This window comes from Lycium barbarum, chromosome 5 (genome assembly GCF_019175385.1).
Source record: "Lycium barbarum isolate Lr01 chromosome 5, ASM1917538v2, whole genome shotgun sequence".
Classification (NCBI taxonomy): Eukaryota; Viridiplantae; Streptophyta; class Magnoliopsida; order Solanales; family Solanaceae; genus Lycium; species Lycium barbarum.
This window is the reverse complement of record NC_083341.1, coordinates 6,984,596-7,008,186: the sequence shown is the minus strand read 5'-3', so window position 1 is coordinate 7,008,186 and position 23,591 is coordinate 6,984,596. Positions and strand designations below refer to the sequence as shown.

The following is a 23,591-nucleotide window of genomic DNA, read 5'->3' as shown; positions in this document are numbered from 1 at the left end:
ATAATGTACTTACAATAGTAATACAATGTGGAATGAGGGTGAAGTTGATACCTTAAATGCCCCAACAACTTCACAAATATCAAAGGCTTAAAGTTAATGCTCTCAAGATGCTGAATAAATGCTAAAAAAATCTAAACTTAAGTAATTATAGGGCCAAAAATCGGGCCAAAGTTCTGGACAAAAATACCCTTCGCGGCATCGTTACGGACCGTAACACGGGTTACGGTCCGTCCTTCGGTTCCGTCCTTTGTCAGCTTGCTATTGGGTCAACCATTGCGGCTTCTTTCGACGGACCGTAACACATCTTCCAACAGATCATGGCTTCAGTCTTCAGTGGCCAATGCGTTATGCCATGACGTACGCCCCGTAACCTGCGTTATGGACCATCCTTCTGGTCGTAACATTTGACAATACTTAGGCTTCTTACTGGAATTTCCTTCAGATTACGGTACGCGTTACGGGCCTTTTGAGTCGGCATGTATCTGGATCTTCCTCTCAGGAACATGGAAATTGAATACTGATGGAACCTACATGGTAGGCCAAGACAAGGCAGGGGCTGGAGGAATTGTTAGGAACAGAAATGGGGATATGGTTATGGCTTTTGCCTATCCAATCCAATTTTTCACTAACCACTTCAGTGAAGCTCATGATGCTTTAATTGGTATATCATTGTGTTGTAACAATAATATTCAAGACTTAACAGTGTATCTGGATTCCCAAATCATAGTCAATATGATCAAAGGTATCAATAGACCTCCTTGGAGACTACAAAGCTATATTGAAGATATTCAACAGAAAATTCATGATATGAACGTCCACATAAATCGCTGCTACAGGGAAAGTGATGGGGTGGCGGATGCTCTTGCGAAATATGCTACCACCATCGACGAAGACAAAGTTTTCCTTCAAGAAAATGACCTTCCTCGAGAAGCAATTGGGTACCTACGGATAGATAAAATGCAACTCCCCTCCTTTAGGAGAAGAGCAAAAAAACACTCATCTTGGTGCTACAATCCACCTTGAAATTTTCTTGGCCGGCTGCCAGGTAACTTTTTTGTGACGCTACTGGTTTGAGCTGGTCTTTTTGTTCTTGGGTTGTTTCTCTTCTTTTACTTAGTACTGCATGCACTACTTCCTTAAGTCTTTGACTAGATAGTTAAGGAGTTTAACTCCATTTAAGCTTTAGCCAATGTAAAAAAGGTAAGGTTGCCTTTTTTCCGAACACTTACGGGTGTCAAACTAAGCATGTTCTATTGTTTTGCTTTTTTCTTAGAATAGACTTATGATACTGTTGTGCATTAATATGATTTGCATTTGAAGATAATACGCTCATGAAGAAAGATAAAGATATAGGGAAGACTAAAGTGCACAATTTCATTCATCAAAGTCTTTATGCTAACCGTAAATTCCTTGTGAGTATAAAAAAACAATCTTTACTGATTTGGTGCATAACATTAAACACAAGAAGATACAATGACACAACTCAAAATAGCAAATAGGAAATGGATAAAGAGAGGCCATTGTCTACACAACAAAAAATTACGAAGAAACTGGACTTAGAATCATCAAACCTCAGATACACCTCCAAGGAATACTAATTAATCCGTTTCCTCTCGTGAATAATTAAGTCTTTGTAGCCACTTCCACATGAAGACACGAGGGGAGTATGTGCAGTAGAATCAAACTGGTCCATGTTACGAGGGATCAATCTTTCTTTTGTAAAATTGAAGAACTCAGTGCGTAAATTAAGTTTTATGTACCATCGATGTTCGAATCTTCCCGTCAAGAAGCCATCACTTAGTTTGTTCTTTAAATTGAAACCTGAAAGAGGGAATAAAGAGTTGAAGAATTGGATCTTGGATCAACGATATGTAAAAGATGAAAAATCATGATTCAAAGAACACTATATACATCCGTGTTAATACTAGAGTAAGTGAGATCTTACGGGAGTGGTTCTGATCGATCCTTGAAGTTCGTTGTAGGGGAATTCTTATTTGTGGACAATTTAGTTCAGTGGAGGAAGAACACAGACAGAGAGTGCAGGGCAATGATCGAGGAGGCAAACCGGAAACGTTACAAAGAGAGTGAAAAGGTAGGGAATAGAGAGTTTTAAGATTACTGGGTTGCCGAAGTGGTGTTTCATGATTTCTGGACTTCTTTTTTCTAGAGGAAATTGCCAAAATAATGTGGCAAAAGATAAATGTATTTCCTGCGTTTAGGATGCACGTTAGCAGACCTGTCCCGCTTTTATATATTTATATAAATTTGCAATCATTACTTAACCATGATAAATTAACAAACATTGGCCAATAACAAGTATTCAAATGTCTACTAATATACGTGAAATACACATCATTCAAATACTGCTTGAGATACTAAAAACATCTTCAGAACTCACGAAGGATCTATTCTTCCATTAAGCATTTGAACTATTGTGACGAATTTAACAAGATACCAGTATTTTTCAACTATTGTTTGAATTGGTTTTTAGTTGCCGATGCTTCAGCTAATACAGGCTTTTCAGACAAAATGCATTGGTCTATATATCATAGGTTTGAAGTATGTCACCATTAGCTTTCAAGTTTATCATTCCAATACTCGTTTTTTATTAAAGCCCACATCACCATAAAGCGACACAATTCGTTGAGTTTCACCGGTAAAATTTAAAATTTAAAATTCCATAATAATAACTATTTTTCAGCTATAAGTACTGGAAAGTGGCTACTTGTGAATTTTGCCCGTCAAATTTGATACAATTCTGTTCAGGAGGCTAAAACCCCAAAAAGAAACTAGCCATTTGCAGCAAGACTGTAAAATGTCCAATAGGTTAAAAGATCATACCATCTTACAAAATCCAAATCCAGTTTAAACCCCTCTGGCCCAAAGTTGATGATGTATATGATACGTGCCATTTGCATCTCACCAAATTTACATAATCCAAACTCAGCTCAAAAGCCTCTGGGCTCAAAGTTGATGATATAAATGAGGGAAAATGACAAAAATGGTCCCTCATATTTGAGAGTAGGTTTAAAATAATCCATAAAGTATGCTCTAAACAATTTTGATACTTTAAGTTTGTCGAAGATTATCACTTTTGGTTTCCGTCAAATATGTAATGAACTTTATCTATTAGATCTGACGCGAACCGTGGGAAAAAAAATTAATCAAAAACACTAAGAAAGTCTCATCAAATCCTAAAAATTGAATCACAAAAAATAATACTAGACACCATAAAATAGACAAAAATAGTTAAATTTGCATCACCAAAATAGTTAAATTTACGAACATAATTTTCTCTTTACCCATGCAATCGTTAGCAATAATTTCATTGTATTTGTGGAACAATTGATCCATATTCAATTCATCACCAAAATGGCTAACAAGCAAAGGTTCAGCCACAGATCTAAAGCTTCGTGCCATATTGTACTTCTCATCATCAGATGAATTCCTTTGGACTTCTGAAGTTTCCAAGCAATTAATGGTAAAAGATCCCTCTTTCTCAACTATATATTTCACTTCTGTAGGAGATGGGTTGTATAAGGGAATATTGAACGAATTCACTTTCTCTTCTTCTATTGATCCCTGCATCCATTATTTATTTACGATTTTAAATTCTATATAAAAAAAGAGCAGCCACAAAGCATCCTGTGTCAGCAGGTCTGGATAAGAGCCGCACCCCGAGGGGTGTGATGTTAAATTCTATATGTATCTACTAATAAAGTAAATGAAATTTACACTATAGATCACCTAAAAATATAATAACCGTCTATAATAAATAGAATTACTTAGTATTTAACTTTTCTTCTTTTATTTTTCACTTTCAATACTTTTCATGTTTTAATGGGTAGATTGACCCGTTTCATTTGAATGTACACATAATAATATCATATAATTGGCGCTGACTTACGATACATAAGTAAAAGTTTGGTTTTGAGATAACGGTCAAAATAAAACACCTGGATTATCATTATTTTTGCGAGTTTTCACACCTCAACTATCACAAGGGAACAATCGATAGTTGGCTTAGTTAGCTTCGAGGTGTATATTAATACATATATTGTGATTGTTCAGGTATAAAAAGAAAACTAGTGATAATTGGATTGTGAAACTCGCAAAAAAATATAGTTCAGATGCATTTTTAACCATTAAGTCTTTCTTTTTCAGAAGAGGAGGTTTACTTGTGTAACTAGAAGTTTGAGGGTTGTGGCAAGAAGTTCCCACTCGTAGGAACACCCTTTGCTATAGTTATCTTGATTCTTTCTTCCCAACATGGTCAATACCATACGCCCACCTTTCACCAATTCCTCCGAGCGGTACTTTAAAAATGTTGCAAAATCTCTCTCATATTGCATATAATACCCTTTAAGAACACTTACTGGGCTTGTACTTGTCAAGTAAATATTTCCCTTGTTATTCTCTGTTCCATCAGGCACCTATACAATTAATTAATAATTAATAAACATTGGAACATATAATATATTACATGTAAAACCTCTTCCCATCAACAGAAAAATATTTGAAAAAATACATGAGCAAGTGTTCCAAGCAGTGTTTTAAAAGGCGAGGGCGCGAGGCGAGGCGTAAGCCCCGAGACACGGTGCATAAGTCTCATGGATCTACGGGTCGTATGTCTCATGTATCTTCAATTTTATGATTTTATTACTAAAAAAAAAAAAGCAAATGTAAGGTTTGCATTAAAATTCTGCAAATAAATTCAAATAAATCATCAATAATATAAAACGAATTATTATAATTATTATTTGACAAAGGTCACAACACAAAAAATGATAATAGCCTAGATAATCTTTAAAATGAAATCTTCTTTCACTTCATCATCAATCTCCAAATCTATTAGTCCTTCCCACCCTCAACTAATATTTGCACTGACTTTTATTTATATATTCAAAGAAGGAGAAGGGCAAAAACATAAGAGCAATGCCAAAAAAATTGATGAAGTTGCTTCAGGAACATTGTGCTATGAAATCTCTATCATATCAATTTCAGACATAATCATCTTAAAAAAACTATTTATGGCAGTGTTATTTTTTATGAGAATTGCTTTCTTTATAATATATTATTAGAAATATCACTACAATATGAAAACATGATAATATAAAGTATAAATATCATTACAATAATAATAACAATCATAATCTATAGCAAAAATACTTTTAAAGCAATAAAAATTAAATTAACGCCCGGGCCGTACGCCTTTAAGCCCGGGGCTTACACGTTTGCACCCGGGGCTTACGCCCAAATTCTAGGGCGTACGCCCTATGGATCTACGCCTTTCATTTGCGCCCCGCAGCGTTTTTGGTGCACTTCGCCCTGGGACTCGTCCAGAAAACGCCTCTGAAAACACTGGTTTCAAGTGAAATAAATTTATACTAATAGTAATAGACATTGATGATATATATATATATATATATATATATATATATATATATATATGAAACGTACTTGAGAAAGCCAGTGGAGACTGTAAGAGGAGTGGACAAAGTGCAGACTCTTGAAAGGAAAAAGTCTAGTATAGAATGAACCAGCAACTCCTGCGACAAAGCAATTAGGAGGACCAAATCCATCTCCTCCCATATTCTGATTCCTCAAATCTTCGTGGAATGCCGACAACGATCGGAAAATGGTATTGAAATCATTGCTGGGAAGATCATTCAAGAAAACATGAAATGCCGGTGATTGTTGGCCATTGCTTTTGCATTCATCATGAATTGTTTTGATAAGTTCGGAGACTGCCAATAAAGTGTTGGGTCCAGTGGAACAACCTAAGTCCGCAATGCATATAGTTTTCGGGGAAAGGCTGTGGTACAATGCTGATATGGCTTCATCTGTTATTGGCTTTGTCATGAGAATAGCCTTTTGCTGTATATAATGCAACATACGTACGTAATTCAAGTACGCAAAAAGTTAGTGTTCTTATTTTAGTTGAAATCTGTTATAGTAATATATTATTTACGAGAAGTATTCATAAGGAGCTTTAATTTATAATTCATGCAAGTTTATAACTCCCTGAGGGAATAAAAAATGCTGTATGTGATGATACCTGAAGCAGAGAATTCTTTGCATAGCTAGTGTCTCCAATACCTCCATTCATGTGAAGAACTTTAGCTACTTCCATCTTTGGGATCTTGTGAGTCTTTCTGTGCATAGGTAATGAGTCATTTATAGCAAGTAGAATTCATTATCCCTACTTATCAGATTACGGAAAAGGGCCTAAAATACCCTCGAACTATTGAAAATGGAGCAAAAATACCCTCCATCCACCTTTCAGCTCCCAAATACCCTTACCATCCACCTATTGGGTCTAAAATACCCCTATTGCTAACAGAATATTCTGGTCAAACACGTGTTATTTTTTTATTGGTTGACTTATAAAATTAATTAAACTAATTGACTAGATAACCCAAGTGCCCCCTACCCCCCTACCCCCCCTCCCGGTGAATTTTTTTTTTTTGAAAAAAAAGTTGACATTTTTTTTACACCTCACCCCGCACCCCTACCCCCCCCCCCCCCCCCCCGACGCAAAAAAAAATTAATATTTTTGAAAAAAAAAAATTTGACGTTTTTTTGGGTTTTTTTAGTTGGGAGGGGAGGGGGGCGTAGGGGGAGGGTGCGGGGTGGAAAAAAGTCAACTTATGCCTTTTAGATTTTTGGGGGGTGGGGGGGGGGGTTGCGGGGGGGGGGGTGTAGGGTGCGGGGTGGGGTGCAAAAAAAATATTGTAGTCTACACTTGTGCCTTTTAGATTTTTTGTTGAAAATATACCATGTTTTTTAGGGTGAGATATTTTTTTTTTTTGGTAACTCAATTACATTAGACATTTTAATTTATCAAGACATTTCACAGTACTTGTGCTTTTTACTAGGAAGTTGAGAAGCGTAACAATATTTTTTTTTGCACCCCACCCCGCACCCTACACCTCCCCCCCAGCTGAAAAAAAAAGTTGACTTTTTTTTCCACCCCACACCCTCCCCCTCCCCCACCCCAAACCCTACGCCCCCCTCCCCTCCCAGCTAAAAAAACCCAAAAAAAAACGTTTAAACTTTTTTTTTCAAAAATATTAATTTTTTTTTGCGTCGGGAGGGGGGGGTAGGGGTGCGGGGGAGGGGTAGGGTGCGGGGTGCAAAAAAAACTGTCAACTTTTTTTTCAAAAAAAAAAAATTCACGGGGGGGGGGGGGGGGGGGTCGGGTCGGGGGGTGGGGGGCACTATCTGGTCAATATTGCAAAAGTTAATTAGTTTAATTAATTTTATAATCCAACCAATAGAAAAATGACACGTGTTTAATGAAAAGATTCTGTTAGTGATAAGGGTATTTTAGACCCAATAGGTGGTGATAAGGGTATTTTAGACCCAATAGATGGATGATAAGGGTATTTGGGGGCTGAAAGGTGGATGGAGGGTATTTTTGCTCAATTTTCAATAGTTTGAGGGTATTTTAGGTTTCAATAGTGTGGTTAAGATATGGTCCCACAAGAATTACTACTATCTAGAAGCATGGGTCTCAACCCATGCTTCGTCGTCCGTAAGCATTAAAAAAAAATATTGTGTGATCCCCGTATTAAACACCAATCAATATTAAAGAATTAAAAAAAAACACCAACCAATATTATAAAAAAAAAAAGAAATAAAAAAAGTGGAACCCACCATCCCCAAACTCATGGAAACAAAAGTGGGCCCCATATTAACAAAATCAAGCAATATAAAAAAAAGCGAATCCCATATTAAAAAAACGGAAAAGGGCCAAAATTACCCCTGAACTTTGGGAAATAATTCATACCCTTCGTTATACTTTAGGGTCAATTATACCCTTACCGTTATACTATGGGGGTCAATTATACCCTTATATCTAACAGCTGCCACGTGGCATCATCCCAGCCCTTCAAAATTATTTTCCCCTCAAGTAATTTTTTACCCACTAAAATAACCCAACCCGACCCGACCCGAATTTTTTTTTCCAACCAAAGTGATACGGACCCAACCCATTACCCCTTGGCTGGAAAAACAAATCGGGTCGGGTTGGGTTATTTTAGTGGGTAAAAAATTATTTGAGGGAAAATAATTTTGAAGGGCTAGGATGATGCCACGTGACAGTTGTTAGACATAAGGGTATAATTGACCCGATCCTTTAGTATAACGAAGGGTATGGATAAACTATTTCCCAAAGTTCAGGGGTAATTTTGGCCCTTTTCAGTTAAAAAAATAAACAATGTCAAAAAAAAAGTGCAGAATTTGTATTCGTAGCAAGCACTAATATAATAAAGTTTTAAATACGGAGCACAAGCTACAATGTTATATTAATCGTGTTTTGAACATAGTATCCCATATTGACAAAATCAAGCAATATAAAAAAAAGTGAATCCCATATTAAAAAAAAAAGTGCAAACTTTGTATTCGTAGCAAACACTAATATAATAAAGTTTTAGATACGGACCACAAACTACAATGTCATATTAATCGTGTTTTAAACATATATATATATATATATATGCAGTTATTATTTGATATTGTCAATCTAATGCTACATTAAATCAATAATTATTTTCCTTATGCAACCAATAAACTATTCTAGTGTGTTATATCAATTTAATGCTGAGAATTGTTATACCAAACAATCAACCAAATGACCCCTAGTAAAGTAAATAAACCAGTCAAAACTGACAGAATTCTGTGCAAAAATTTCACGGGCCAGCCTTTTTTGACACCACCACGTAATTTGTATCCACTCTTTAAAAGATTTTGCACATATATTCATTTTCACACATGCTGTTTCCAAAGTTAGGCTTAGAAAAAATTAAACTCTAGACACAATGTCTAAAGTTGCATATAAGTTCTGTTTAAAAATGATTATATTTTAGTCATATGTGTCTGAACTTCAACCATATAAAACCTTAAACATCGTGTTTAAAGTTAGACTTTGTTCAGATTAACTTCAACAGCGTATATTCGAAGTGGATACACGTGGAAGGACAAATTAAAAAGCAGACACATATTAAAACGTCGAAATCGGGATTTCTGTTAAAAGCCCAAAACAATAGGGGCCGAACCCAGCTCAAAAAGTAAAGCCGAAAGTATTCAATTAATTAAATATCACATTTCATGACTATACATATGGACGTGGCCGAATTTGCATTCATAGAAAATGCGTCTCGCTGTGGGATTAGCTCATCATAACCATGTTGTGCAATCAACTATAGGAACCTCTTTTATGTGAAGTTTCAACTTTAAACCTTACCAATTTTTGACTTTAAACTTTATATAGTATTATTTTTTAAATTTCAAAATTATTTTGAATTATTTATAGTTTGTTGTTATTATCTTTGATAGTACTACTTTTGTCCTAATTTATATGATACACTTTTCTTTGTAATTTATCCCAAAAAGAATGATATATATATATATATATATATATTATAATAATTTAACTTTATATTTTATCATTCACGCTTAACGAGATAATCTATCACCACACAAATATTATTAGCTTATTTGAGACCATAAAATTTAAAAATATTCTTTTACTTATTAAACTGTATATCTAATTAAAGTATGAAACTATATAACATAAATTAAGACGGATCAATAATTATTTTGGTGTGGAAGGCTGAAAATAATTGTGCACTAGTGCAGGATATGCCGTCAAAATAACTGCAAGTTCAACATGAGCACACAGATTCCAATGGAACATCAAAGTTCAATCCACAGTGGAAAAGTAAAAAGACAAAAACACCACATGTGATGAAAGAGGAGGGAAAGAGAACGTAACATTTCTAATCAGAAGCTTAAAACACTTGGATCCTTAAACAAATTTATCCTGAATAAAATCAAATTCAAGGTATATTTATGCTAGGATTAATTATACCTTTAACAAAACAAAACAAAATATAAAATTAATCACAACTTAATCCTGAAATATGTCAACTTATCTCATGAACCAAACAACCCATCATTTAATGTATAATAATTATATGTATACTCAATTTATGATCACTCCTATATATGCACTCAGTGTATGATAATACTATATAATTAATAGTATTAATATACATATATAATTTTATATGCAAATTACATACTTAAATAATTATACAGGTTAAAATTGAACTTAAACACATTATAAAAATCTGAACAAAAAGAGATATTCCAAACAGGGTAGGACGAGTTCCGTAGAATTTACTAAATATTTACTCACATTTTATATTGTGTTACAAATTCATTTAATATATGTATAAATAATTTATTTATTGAATTTTCTATTACCTTTAGCTATCACTTTTAAAAAGACTACCAAATAAGGTCCTTACTTCATTAAAGGTATTTTAGTAATAGCTAACCTAGTCTTCTTTAGCGTAGTAGTATAAATACTACACTTAGTTATTTCATTACTTAGATTATGTTGAATTGAGATGAATACTCTAAATTGAGTGATAGTTTGTTTGGTAGTTTAGTGTAGTGCTAATCTAATGATTAGTGTGTGAGAGATAGTTGATTATGATGGATTCCATTGTTGGCTATTGAACCCATTTTCCATTGATTTCATATGGGAGTTGTTCATTTGTAGATTCATTTGATTGACTCTTAATTGAATTCAAATAGTATAGGTTCCTTGATTGAATCCAATTAGGAGAGTTTAGGTTTAGTATACCTAGATTTGCCCAAAGATTCATTATCAAGTGGGTCTTGCTTCTATCTTTTCTCTTCTCATCTCTTGATTTCTTCGTTATCTTTATTTTCACATATTTGTTGTTTGAATCCGAGTCTTTCACAAGCTGGATCGTATCAAATGAGAACTAGGAGACCTCAAGCACAACAAAATCAGCAAGCTACTAAACCTAACTCTTTTCAGGTTTTGAATGGAGTTGATTTGACTGTAGGAGAAGTTGGAAATGTGGGTACTCAAATCATTCCTCCATTAAGGAATGGTTAACATCTTAAGTTGGAATGCTAGAGGGCTCAATAGCTTCAATAAGCAAAACGAGGCTAAAATTCTTTGCAATAAAGAGGTTGTTCTGATAGGACTGTTAAAAACCAAAATAAAGAGTAATAAAATTGACCAAGTAGCAGCGAAACTATTTGGTGGATGGAAATTTGTTACTGATTTGGCCTACCATTATAATGAAAGGATATAGGTAACTCGGAGGCAGGATTACTATACAGTAGTTCTTCTCAGTATGAATGCTCAACTGATCACTTGTTAGGTTTGCTATATACCTCTACAACTAAAGTTTGAGTTGACTTTTGTTTATGGGTTTAATACAAAGGAGGAAAGGAGGGATCTCTGGGACAGTTTGGTTAATCATAGTAGAGTGTGTACTAACCATGGATGGTGTTGGGTGACTTCAACTCAGTACTAAAGCCAGAGGATAGAATTGGTGGGAACCCAGTGACATGGTCTGACGTGGTGGATTTTAAAAATTATGTAGATGAATGTGGACTTATTGAATTGCCACATATAAGCAACAAGTACACATGGAATGACAAAGGTAATAACTAGAGAATCTTTTCCAAGATTGATTGGATATTTATAAATGGTGAATGGTTGGACACTATGCCTTTTTGTAAAGCTGTTTTTTCTTTACATGAATGTGTAAGTGACATTTATCCAGGATAGGTGACATTAATGGAGGCAAGACCAAGATCTAGGAAATAGTTTCAGTTTTGTAATGTTTGGGCACAACCAGTGGCGGAGCCACATAGAGCCGAGGAGGTTAATCCGAACCCCCTCGGCGAAAAAAAAAAATTATTTTTATAAGGTTAAAATTATTTTTTATGTATATATAGTAGATGTTGAACCCCCATAGGCTTCTTTATATGTTTACTTTTTAATATTTTGAACTCCCTCGGCGGAAATCCTGGCTCTGCCACTGGGCACAACATCCACAATTCTTGGATTTGGTAAAGAATTGTTGGAAGAGGCTCAAGTTCTTGAAAAAGAGTCTAAAGAAACTTAACACTTAGCATTTCGGGAACATAACTACTGAGGCTTCAGAGGATAGAATTGCACTCAAAGATGCTCAATTGAGATTGTAGGATGATCCTTGGAACCTGGACTTGCAGAAGGAGGAATCTATGAAGTATCAGGCCTCTAGGAAATCCTCCTACCTGGCTGAAATTTAGTTACACTAGAAGAGTAAAGTTAGTTGGTTAAGTCTTGGAGATGAAAATACCAAGTATATTCATCCAGTCATTAAACAAAGATGGCTCCAACAAGCTACTACACAATTAAGAAATGGACAAGATGATTGGCAAATTGATCCTGATTCTATTGCCAAAGTATTTGTGGATTACTATACTAACCTATTGGGAAGGAAAGCTCAAACTAGAGTCAAAACATTTTAAAAAATTATTCACAATGGGACACTTCTCTCTATTGATCAGCAAGTAGAACTCATTAGACCTTTCACCGGGTAGGAAGTAAAGTCAACTATTTTTAAAATTGATAGCAATAAAAGTCCTGGTCCTGATAGTTATGGTAGTGGTTTTTTCAAAGCTACTTGGGACATTGTTGGAGATGAGATTACAGAGTTAGTTTCGAGTTTTTTCCAAAATGGAAAACTGTTGAAATAACTAAACTCTAACATCATTGCTCTCATACCAAAAGTGGATACTCCAGAATATGCAAGCCAGTATAGACCAATTTCTTATTGTAATGTACTATACAAATGTGTTTCTCAGATGATTTGTACTAGACTCAAGGTGGCTGTGAATCATTTGGTGGCTAAGAACCAAACAACATTTATGCAGGGAGGATCAATGATCCATAATGTATTGATTTGTCATGATCTCCTAAGGCACTAAAATCGGAAGACCACATCAACAAGGTGTCTTATGAAGATAGACCTAAGGAAGGCTTATGATATGGTCAGTTGGGAATTTTTGGAAGAAGCATTACAAGGCTTTGAATTTCTAGACAAGTTTGTTAAGTTGATAATGACTTGTGCTACTACCGCTAAATTCTCTGTTAGGGTGAATGGGGAGATCCATGGTTACTTTGAAGGTCAAATAGGGCTAAGATAGGGTAACCCTGTCTCACCTTTATTGTTTGTATTAGTAATGGAGCACCTATCTAGGGTGCTAAAGACAGTGAGTCGACTTCCAGACTTCAAATTTCACCCAATGTGCAAATCCCTGAAGTTAACTTATCTAACATTTGCTGATGATCTTATGGTGTTCTACAAGGGGACAGTTAACTCACTTCACATTTAAGTGATGCTACTGGACTGGTTGCTGATACGCTCAAATTACACCTAGTAGTGGCGTAAAGCCGGACGTTATCAAATATAGTAACCCAAACAAGGTTGGGGTCGAATCCTACAGGGAATATGGAGAGAAAAGGGTACTAATTGTATGCGATACTAGTCTTTAAAGGCTTTAATCCTATTCCAAATAGTTTGAAATGTTTGTTGTGTAATGTAAACGAATACTTTGACTTGAATTGTAATTAATACGAGAGAGAGACTAAGGTTGTGTTCCCAGCTCTGATTAGATATTATGCTTCAGGTTTCAATGTGATATACTTCTAATGGTTGTTCTAAGGGTATGCACTCGATCTCTTAAGGACTTCCTAATGTTTCCCAACAGTTAGGCCGTATTTCCTCTTTATGATTTTTCCAAATACGAAAGAGTTGAAATCGAAGAGCGACCAATAATGCCAATTAGACTTGTTCTTATTCCTAAGTTAGTCTATTCAACGAGGGTTAATGCCCCGAGTCATTGTTATTCAATCTTACCAATGCTAACTCTCTTTTTCAAGAAGAGTTAGTATAATGGCTTAGGCTAATGCTTGCAATCATTACCCAATGCTAAAACACAAAGATTGAATAAATACCAACAACCATTATGCATATATCAATAGTAGAAACCCATTCACATAATACCCATCATGGGGTCCACAACCTTAGAACAAAAATTAGCTACTCATCATTTTGTTCAACAAAGAAAGCTTAAAAGGTAACATAATGTACTTACAATAGTAATACAATGTGGAATGAGGGTGAAGTTGATACCTTAAATGCCCCAACAACTTCACAAATATCAAAGGCTTAAAGTTAATGCTCTCAAGATGCTGAATAAATGCTAAAAAAATCTAAACTTAAGTAATTATAGGGCCAAAAATCGGGCCAAAGTTCTGGACAAAAATACCCTTCGCGGCATCGTTACGGACCGTAACACGGGTTACGGTCCGTCCTTCGGTTCCGTCCTTTGTCAGCTTGCTATTGGGTCAACCATTGCGGCTTCTTTCGACGGACCGTAACACATCTTCCAACAGATCATGGCTTCAGTCTTCAGTGGCCAATGCGTTATGCCATGACGTACGCCCCGTAACCTGCGTTATGGACCATCCTTCTGGTCGTAACATTTGACAATACTTAGGCTTCTTACTGGAATTTCCTTCAGATTACGGTACGCGTTACGGGCCTTTTGAGTCGGCATGTATCTGGATCTTCCTCTCAGGAACATGGAAATTGAATACTGATGGAACCTACATGGTAGGCCAAGACAAGGCAGGGGCTGGAGGAATTGTTAGGAACAGAAATGGGGATATGGTTATGGCTTTTGCCTATCCAATCCAATTTTTCACTAACCACTTCAGTGAAGCTCATGATGCTTTAATTGGTATATCATTGTGTTGTAACAATAATATTCAAGACTTAACAGTGTATCTGGATTCCCAAATCATAGTCAACATGATCAAAGGTATCAATAGACCTCCTTGGAGACTACAAAGCTATATTGAAGATATTCAACAGAAAATTCATGATAGGAACATCCACATAAATCGCTGCTACAGGGAAAGTGATGGGGTGGCGGATGCTCTTGCGAAATATGCTACCACCATCGACGAAGACAAAGTTTTCCTTCAAGAAAATGACCTTCCTCGAGAAGCAATTGGGTACCTACGGATAGATAAAATGCAACTCCCCTCCTTTAGGAGAAGAGCAAAAAAACACTCATCTTGGTGCTACAATCCACCTTGAAATTTTCTTGGCCGGCTGCCAGGTAACTTTTTTGTGACGCTACTGGTTTGAGCTGGTCTTTTTGTTCTTGGGTTGTTTCTCTTCTTTTACTTAGTACTGCATGCACTACTTCCTTAAGTCTTTGACTAGATAGTTAAGGAGTTTAACTCCATTTAAGCTTTAGCCAATGTAAAAAAGGTAAGGTTGCCTTTTTTCCGAACACTTACGGGTGTCAAACTAAGCATGTTCTATTGTTTTGCTTTTTTCTTAGAATAGACTTATGATACTGTTGTGCATTAACATGATTTGCATTTGAAGATAATACGCTCATGAAGAAAGATAAAGATATAGGGAAGACTAAAGTGCACAATTTCATTCATCAAAGTCTTTATGCTAACCGTAAATTCCTTGTGAGTATAAAAAAACAATCTTTACTGATTTGGTGCATAACATTAAACACAAGAAGATACAATGACACAACTCAAAATAGCAAATAGGAAATGGATAAAGAGAGGCCATTGTCTACACAACAAAAAATTACGAAGAAACTGGACTTAGAATCATCAAACCTCAGATACACCTCCAAGGAATACTAATTGATCAGTTTCCTCTCGTGAATAATTAAGTCTTTGAAGCCACTTCCACATGAAGACACGAGGGGAGTATGTGCAGTAGAATCAAACTGGTCCATGTTACGAGGGATCAATCTTTCTTTTGTAAAATTGAAGAACTCAGTGCGTAAATTAAGTTTTATGTACCATCGATGTTCGAATCTTCCCGTCAAAAAGCCATCACTTAGTTTGTTCTTTAAATTGAAACCTGAAAGAGGGAATAAAGAGTTGAAGAATTGGATCTTGGATCAACGATATGTAAAAGATGAAAAATCATGATTTAAAGAACACTATATACATCCGTGTTAATACTAGAGTAAGTGAGATCTTACGGGAGTGGTTCTGATCGATCCTTGAACTTCGTTGTAGGGGAATTCTTATTTGTGGACAATTTAGTTCAGTGGAGGAAGAATACAGACAGAGAGTGCAGGGCAATGATCGAGGAGGCAAACCGGAAACGTTACAAAGAGAGCGAAAAGGTAGGGAATAGAGAGTTTTAAGATTACTGGGTTGCCAAAGTGGTGTTTCATGATTTCTGGACTTCTTTTTTCTAGAGGAAATTGCCAAAAAAATGTGGCAAAAGATAAATGTATTTCCTGCGTTTAGGATGCACGTTAGCAGACCTATGTCCCGCTTTTATATATTTATATAAATTTGCAATCATTACTTAACCATGATTAATTAACAAACATTGGCCAATAACAAGTATTCAGATGTCTACTAATATACGTGAAATACACATCATTCAAATACTGCTTGAGATACTAAAAACATCTTCAGAACTCACGAAGGATCTATTCTTCCATTAAGCATTTGAACTATTGTTGACAAATTTGACAAGATACTAGTATTTTTCAACTATTGTTTGAATTGGTTTTTAGTTGCCGATGCTTCAGCTAGTACAGGCTTTTCAGACAAAATGCATTGGTCTATATATCATAGGTTTGAAGTATGTCACCATTAGCTTTCAAGTTTATCATTCCAATACTCGTTTTTTATTAAAACCCACATCACCATGAAGCGACACAATTCTTTGAGTTTCACCGGTAAAATTTAAAATTTAAAATTTCATAATAATAATTATTTTTCAGCTATAAGTACTGGAAAGTGGCTACTTGTGAATTTTGCCCGTCAAATTTGATACAATTCTGTTCAGGAGGCTAAAACCCCAAAAAGAAACTGGCCATTTGCAGCAAGACTGTAAAATGTCCAATAGGTTAAAAGATCATACCATCTTACAAAATCCAAATCCAGTTTAAACCCCTCTGGCCCAAAGTTGATGATGTATATGATACGTGCCATTTGCATCTCACCAAATTTACATAATCCAAACTCAGCTCAAAAGCCTCTGGGCTCAAAGTTGATGATATAAATGAGGGAAAATGACAAAAATGGTCCCTCATATTTGAGAGTAGGTTTAAAATAATCCATAAAGTATGCTCTAAACAATTTTGATCCTTTAAGTTTGTCGAAGATTATCACTTTTGGTCTCCGTCAAATATGTAATGAACTTTATCTATTAGATCTGACGCGAACCGTGGGAAAAAAAATTAATCAAAAACACTAGGAAAGTCTCATCAAATTCTAAAAATTGCATCACAAATAATAATCCTAGACACCATAAAATAGACCAAAATAGTTAAATTTGCATCACAAAAATAGTACTAGCTAGTCAGATATGACTGGTTTCTATAGGCAAATGAAGAAGAGCAGTAGGCCATCACAAAGCCAACAAATTCAAAATCATCATTGCTGCTTATTAATTGTATCGAAGAAAGTTCCTTAATGGAACATATCTCTCTCATCCTTAAATTTATTTTTGAAAGCTTACATTGCTGATCTAACTCTTGTAAAGAATGGGTTCTTTCCCATTCTCAGCAGGATTAGAAAGATTATATTTGGGAGTCAACTTTTGTAAATCCTCTTTCTTATTCAATAAAATGTCCATGCCCTAAGGTGTAGGGTGTAGGGATGGAAAATTGATATAAATAAAAAATATTCCATTAGAAGTGAAAACCGTTTTTGAATGTTAGATTTGTCACACTTTTCGATGCTTTGACGATAGAAACTCTTTCAATTGAAAAGAAAAGCATAAAATAGAATAGAATCAATCCTCAATGAGAATATTACATTATCATTGGTATCTAAGAAGATACTGTATAAGAATATTACATGGCAACTGATCTGTAACTTAAAAAGTGTGAAATAGCGCAAAGGGTTCGTGGCATGAATTGCATGCCATGGCAAGTTTGTTTTGGTCAAGGACACAATGACATTTACGAACATAATTTTCTCTTTACCCATGCAATCGTTAGCAATAATTTCATTGTATTTGTGGAACTCTTGATCCATATTCAATTCATCACCAAAATGGCTAACAAGCAAAGGTTCAGCCACAGATCTAAAGCTTTGTGCCATATTGTACTTCTCATCATCAGATGAATTCCTATGGACTTCTGAAGTTTCCAAGCAATTAATGGTAAAAGATCCCTCTTTCTCAACTATGTATTTCACTTCTGTAGGAGATGGGTTGTATGCAGGTATATTGAACGAATTAACTTTCTCTTCTTCTATTAATCCCGGCATCCATTATTTTATTTACGATTTTAAATTCTATATTAAAAAAAGGGAAATCACAAAGCATCATGCGTTAGCAGGGTCTAGATAAGAGCCGCACCCTGAGGGGTGTGATTTTAAATTCTATATGTATATACTAATAAAGTAAAAGAAATTTACACTATAGATCACGTAAAAATATAATAACCGTCTATAATAAATAGAATTACTTACTATTTAACTTTTCTTCTTTTATTTTTCACTTTCAATACTTCTCATGTTTTAATGGGTAGATTGACCAGTTTCATTTGAATGTACGCATAATAATATCATTTAATTGGCGCTGACTTACGATACATAAGTAAAAGTTTGGTTTTGAGATAACGGTCAAAATAAAACACCTGAATTATCATTATTTTTGCGCGTTTTCATATCTCAACTATCATAAGGGAACAACTGATAGTTGACCTAGTTAGCTTCGAGGTTTATATTAATACATATATTGTGATTGTTCAGGTAGACTGCTGTTTTTGACCATTAAGTCTTTCGTTTTCAAAAGAGGAGGTTTACTTGTGTAACTAGAAGTTTGAGGGTTGTGGCAAAAATGATTTCACATGTATAAAACTTAAACTCTTTAAAGAAAATGAGGTTTATTTGTGTAATAAAAAAAATTAAGGGTTGTGGCCAGAAGTTCCCACTCATAGGAACTCCCTTTGCTGAAGTGATCTTCATTCTTTCTTCCCAACATGGTCAATACCATACGCCAGCCTTTCACCAATTCCTCCGAGCGGTACTTTAAAAATGTTGCAAAATCTCTCTCATATTGCTTATAATACCCTTTAAGAACACTTGCTGGGCTTGTACTTGTCAAGTAAATATTTCCCTTGTTATTCTCTGCTCCATCAGGCACCTATACAATTAATTAATAATTAATAAACATTGGAACATATACTATATTACATGTAAAACCTCTTCCCGTCAACTGAAAAACATTTGAAAAAATACTTGAGTAAGTATAATGAATAGTGTAATGTCAATCGTCATTCTTTTTTACTCGCCCTCCATCATGAGCATCACATACTGGCGTAGCGCCCAAAAGATAAACTTATTGGGGGCCTAAGTTCAATGCTGATAATATGCGTTATGGGCTTGAATTATGATATTAGATTTATCGTATTTGAATTGAAATAAAAAGTTACTTCTAATTGTAGGTCAACTTAAGCTGATCGATGTGCTCTAAAAATTTATGCAGATATATTGGAGTACATTCTACACACAAGAAACTTCGTTTCATTGCTTGCATCTATATTAGTGTTCAACCCTCATGAATTGTATAACAAGAAACTTTGTTTCATCACTTGCATCTAGATTTCACCTTTTTTACTCGAGATATGTACAATATCAGTATTACTTTTACCTATTATTGATATAGGTCATTTACCATATTCTGTAAGTTAGCAATCAATATTATACATTTTTAATATAGTTAACATAAGTACTAGGAATGACCAATTGCAAGAGCAATATCCAATGTCATGGTAATTCAAGATCACGATACAGGAGCCACTAAATTATCCATTTAGGATATGTCGACGTTTCATTTATAGCAATTACCAATGTAGTAGTAAAATTTGTATGCAGTTATTATTTGATATTGTCAATCTAATGCTACATTAAATCAATAATTATTTTCCTTATGCAACCAATAAACTATTCTAGTGTGTTATATCAATTTAATGCTGAGAATTGTTATACCAAACAATCAACCAAATGACCCCTGGTAAAGTAAATAAACCAGTCAAAACTAACAGAATTCTGTGCAAAAATTTCACGGGCCAGCCTTTTTTAACACCACCACGTAATTTTTATCCACTCTTTAAAAGATTTTGTACATATATTTATTTTCACACATGTTGTTTCCAAAGTTAGGCTTGGAAAAAATCAAACTCTAGACACAATGTCTAAAGTTGCATATAAGTTCTGTTTAAAAATGATTATATTTTAGTCATATGTGTCTGAACTTCAACCATATAAAACTTTAAACATCGTGTTTGAAGTTACACTTTGTTCAGATTAACTTCAACACCGTATTTTCGAAGTGGATACACGTGCAAAGACAAATTAAAAAGCAGACACAGATTAAGAGCCGTTTGGATTGGCTTGTAAGTTGTTTATAAGCTGTTTTCAGTTTTTTTGAGTGTTTGGCTGGCCAGCTTAAAGTCATTTTGTGCTTAAAATAAGCTCAAATAAATAATTGGGCCTATTTAACTTAGCTTATCTAAAACAGCTTATAAGTTGTTTTCAGCTTATACGCATAAGCCCATCCAAACAGGCTCTAAATGACAACGTCGAAATCGGGATTTCTGTTTAGTAGGCTAAAAGCCCAAAGCAATACGGGCCAAACCCACCTCAAAAAGCCTTTAGTAAAGCCCAAAGCTTGCAGTAAAGTATTTAGAGTGTCATTCAATTTAAGGGGGAATAGAGAGTGTTAATCATAATCTTGAAAGGTCACTAGCCCATGGATGCACTTGATGTCTAATTTTGTACATGTGCGAGTTAGTTTTGTTTATGCTAAAACAAATATAGACAGAATTACTGCATAAAGTTCTAATCAAGTTATTCCATATTGCATTAAGAAGAGATTAAGAGAAGATACTTTCTTTATTTGGTAACTATCAACTTTTGTTAATTACTAAGTAAATATTTACAAAGCAGCCAAGCTATCACAGCTTGCTTAGTCTGATGGGATCACCCCTTACATAGCAACAACCTAGTATACTCAGAAACACTTTCATCCTCAACCAAGAATTTGCACAACATCAATCTTGTCTTCACTGCCGGTAAAGCACAAGATACTTTCAACTTAATACTAATGCATATAGCATGATCAATTTATAAACAGCATCGATTAAACAATAATCGACATGCATATATAGTTATGATTTTGGATTTGGAAATAACAGTTACTAGCATGTATTATACAATATTTGAACAACTTTAGATGAAGCATTCTGAAATTAAAAAGCAGAAGACACATTGTAGAGGTTTTAATGTCTATTTGTGAGTCTGACCGGAAAAATCATGAAAAGATCAATTGTTTTTAATTCTTATCCATTGGAGTTCTCTTTTTGTGACCGTGTTTATTCCAATTCCTTCATTGATATTTCTCAACATAGTGGACTCATGGATAAAACTCCGCCTGTGTGAGCTCGCTCACATTGCCGGTCCCAAGCCCGGATAAAGGAGGAGGGTTGCCGAGGGTCAATCGGAAACAGCCTCCCTACCCAGGTAGGGGTAAGGCTGCGTACATCTTACCCTCCCCAGACCCCACTATTGTGGGATTACACTGGGTAGTGACCAGTGGACTCATGGATAAGTAATAAGACCATACCCTTTTGGTATCACTGTGATCACATCATGCTGTGCAGATGACTTATCCTAATACTTTCGGATCCTGCTAAATCCAATGAACCATACATTCACCAAAAGACTATCTACATATTTGGCAATGTCTAATAAATGATAAATGCGCATTTTTGTGGAGATAATGTTGTTTATTGATTTATTCCATTGCTACCACTGGAATAGTGAAATTGTCGCGGAGCCTATGTGATATGCATATTTTATAAATATTTCAGTGCTTTGATTATAAGAACTTCCAAGTAAAATCGTTTAAATTTTTTTAGGCTATTAAAAGATACTTAGATCCAAATAAAGACAAAGGAGTACATCAGATAAAGGGTTAAAAATTGCGAGAATGGAGTAAGAGAACCCGGTATTTACTTTTTCTTCTCCTCCTGATTAATGATATAAATGAGTTGCAAACAAGGCTGCTGAAATTGGCTTTTCGATGAGTTGTCTTTATGGAATGATAATAGACAAAATTGTTGCTATTCAAATTAAAGAACCCAAATTCTCAACAAAAATCTTCAATATAGCAGGAATGAAGTTTTTAGCAGCCAAGTAAAAATGCTACTCTACAATTCTGGATTGTACTGGTGAATGATCACTAAAATGCAACCTCAGAAAACTTTGGATAACTGGTGTGATTGGTGATCTTGTTTGTATGGTGTTATCAGAATATAGCTTGAGGATATTTTTGTTTTACTGGTTGCTATTTGTATCTTAGTAATTTTACTTACAGAGAAAATATGGGAATGCTTACAATCTTTGGACTTTACTAGTTTACTTACAACTTTTTCGCTTCTTCTAGAACTGAGTATGCAAAAGATCATAGCGACCTTTTGTTCTGATTGTTATATGTGCTACTCTATAGTTTTCTTCTTGAAATACCTTTTAATATATCAAGGGTTTGCAATTTTGCAGATGATTATGATGGGAACGAGGAAATATTAACGCAATTTGACCTGAATATGGCTTATGGGCCATGTCTTGGATTGAGCAGACTTGACAGATGGGAGCGTGCTAAGAGTCTTGGTTTAAACCCTCCTAGAGATGTGGAGCCCCTCTTGAGGTCTAGCAAGGTTCGCAATGAATGCCTGTGGGGTGGACGTGTTTAACTTTGTTTAGGTTATCATCCAGTAGCTCTTGTAGTACTTAGCTTTCCGGTGGGTGGTTCATGTTCCAGGTAATTAAGTTACAGCATCTAGCTGTATGGTAGATGTTTAGTTCACTACTATTCCTAATGTAAGTCTTTTTGAAGTTTGTTTTGTCTTGTGTTTGACGAATTTGCTGCTGAAAGTTTTTATGCATATTATTAGTTATTTTCATCTGAGTTCTGTATTTTCCAAAGTTCATAACAAAAATTAATTTTTCTTGCATACCACAATTACATCTTAAGTGATGTAGAAATACAAAGACAATCGACTTAACCCGCATTGAAGAAGTGCTCTCCTGCACTTGGCAAAGTGTGGATTGTATCTGCAGTTCAGAAAATGCAGTATGACAGTGTCTCTGAAGGCCCATTTAACACGATTACCTCCTTTTGTCACTCAATATGTTCCCATTTCATATAGATAACATGCCTGGCTGTTTTTCTCACTCATTATGATCTTATGTTCTATTGTTGATATTTCTGGCTAATCCAATGCTACATAGATATCGATTTCTTTTAGCTACAGGATGGCACTAGATGGTTTGCGGGGTTGTTTTGCCAAACACACCTGCTTCGCTTCATAGCCATTCAATTCATGCCTGAGTATATGCAATACTTTCGAAAGAAAAAGAGTTTAGCATAAAGATTGTTGAAGTTGCTTGAATCTTGTTGAAAAATGGGATACTGTGTATTAAGAAGTAGAATGTCACATTTATGCAACTTGTAAACAAAAAGTATCATGGCATCTAGGTTGTGCTTTGCTCTGCAATGGTTGTATTATTAATCTTGAACCATTTATGCAACTTATAAAGAAAGGTTTCATATAATCTACATTGTGCTTTGGTCTTCCATGTTGTCTTACAATTCATCAACTCCTTTGACGAAAGGTTTAGGATGGGT

The 23,591-nt window shown here is 35.0% G+C and overlaps 3 protein-coding genes across 3 annotated transcripts; 1 reads left to right on the top strand and 2 right to left on the bottom strand.

Annotated features, from left to right (window-relative positions):
• Positions 1 to 3,249: 3,249 nt before the first annotated feature.
• Positions 3,250 to 6,133, bottom strand: LOC132642246 (S-adenosyl-L-methionine:benzoic acid/salicylic acid carboxyl methyltransferase 2-like). Its single transcript, XM_060359497.1, has 4 exons — positions 6,059 to 6,133; positions 5,461 to 5,877; positions 4,179 to 4,433; positions 3,250 to 3,582 (listed from the first exon to the last, which is right to left on the bottom strand). Exons 1-4 carry the CDS (start codon positions 6,131 to 6,133, stop codon positions 3,250 to 3,252), a joined length of 1,080 nt encoding a protein of 359 aa, XP_060215480.1.
• Positions 6,134 to 16,732: 10,599 nt separating this feature from the next.
• Positions 16,733 to 19,180, bottom strand: LOC132639143 (S-adenosyl-L-methionine:benzoic acid/salicylic acid carboxyl methyltransferase 2-like). The gene is made up of 4 exons (XM_060355628.1): positions 19,142 to 19,180; positions 18,802 to 19,046; positions 17,820 to 18,170; positions 16,733 to 16,778 (listed from the first exon to the last, which is right to left on the bottom strand). Exons 1-4 carry the CDS (start codon positions 19,178 to 19,180, stop codon positions 16,733 to 16,735), a joined length of 681 nt encoding a protein of 226 aa, XP_060211611.1.
• Positions 19,181 to 22,392: 3,212 nt separating this feature from the next.
• Positions 22,393 to 22,925, top strand: LOC132639142 (uncharacterized; the record flags this gene model as incomplete). The annotated part of the gene is made up of 1 exon (XM_060355626.1): positions 22,393 to 22,925. A coding segment is annotated over one exon (264 nt), but the record flags the coding sequence as incomplete, so codon positions are not given.
• Between the last annotated feature and the right edge of the window lie 666 nt (positions 22,926 to 23,591).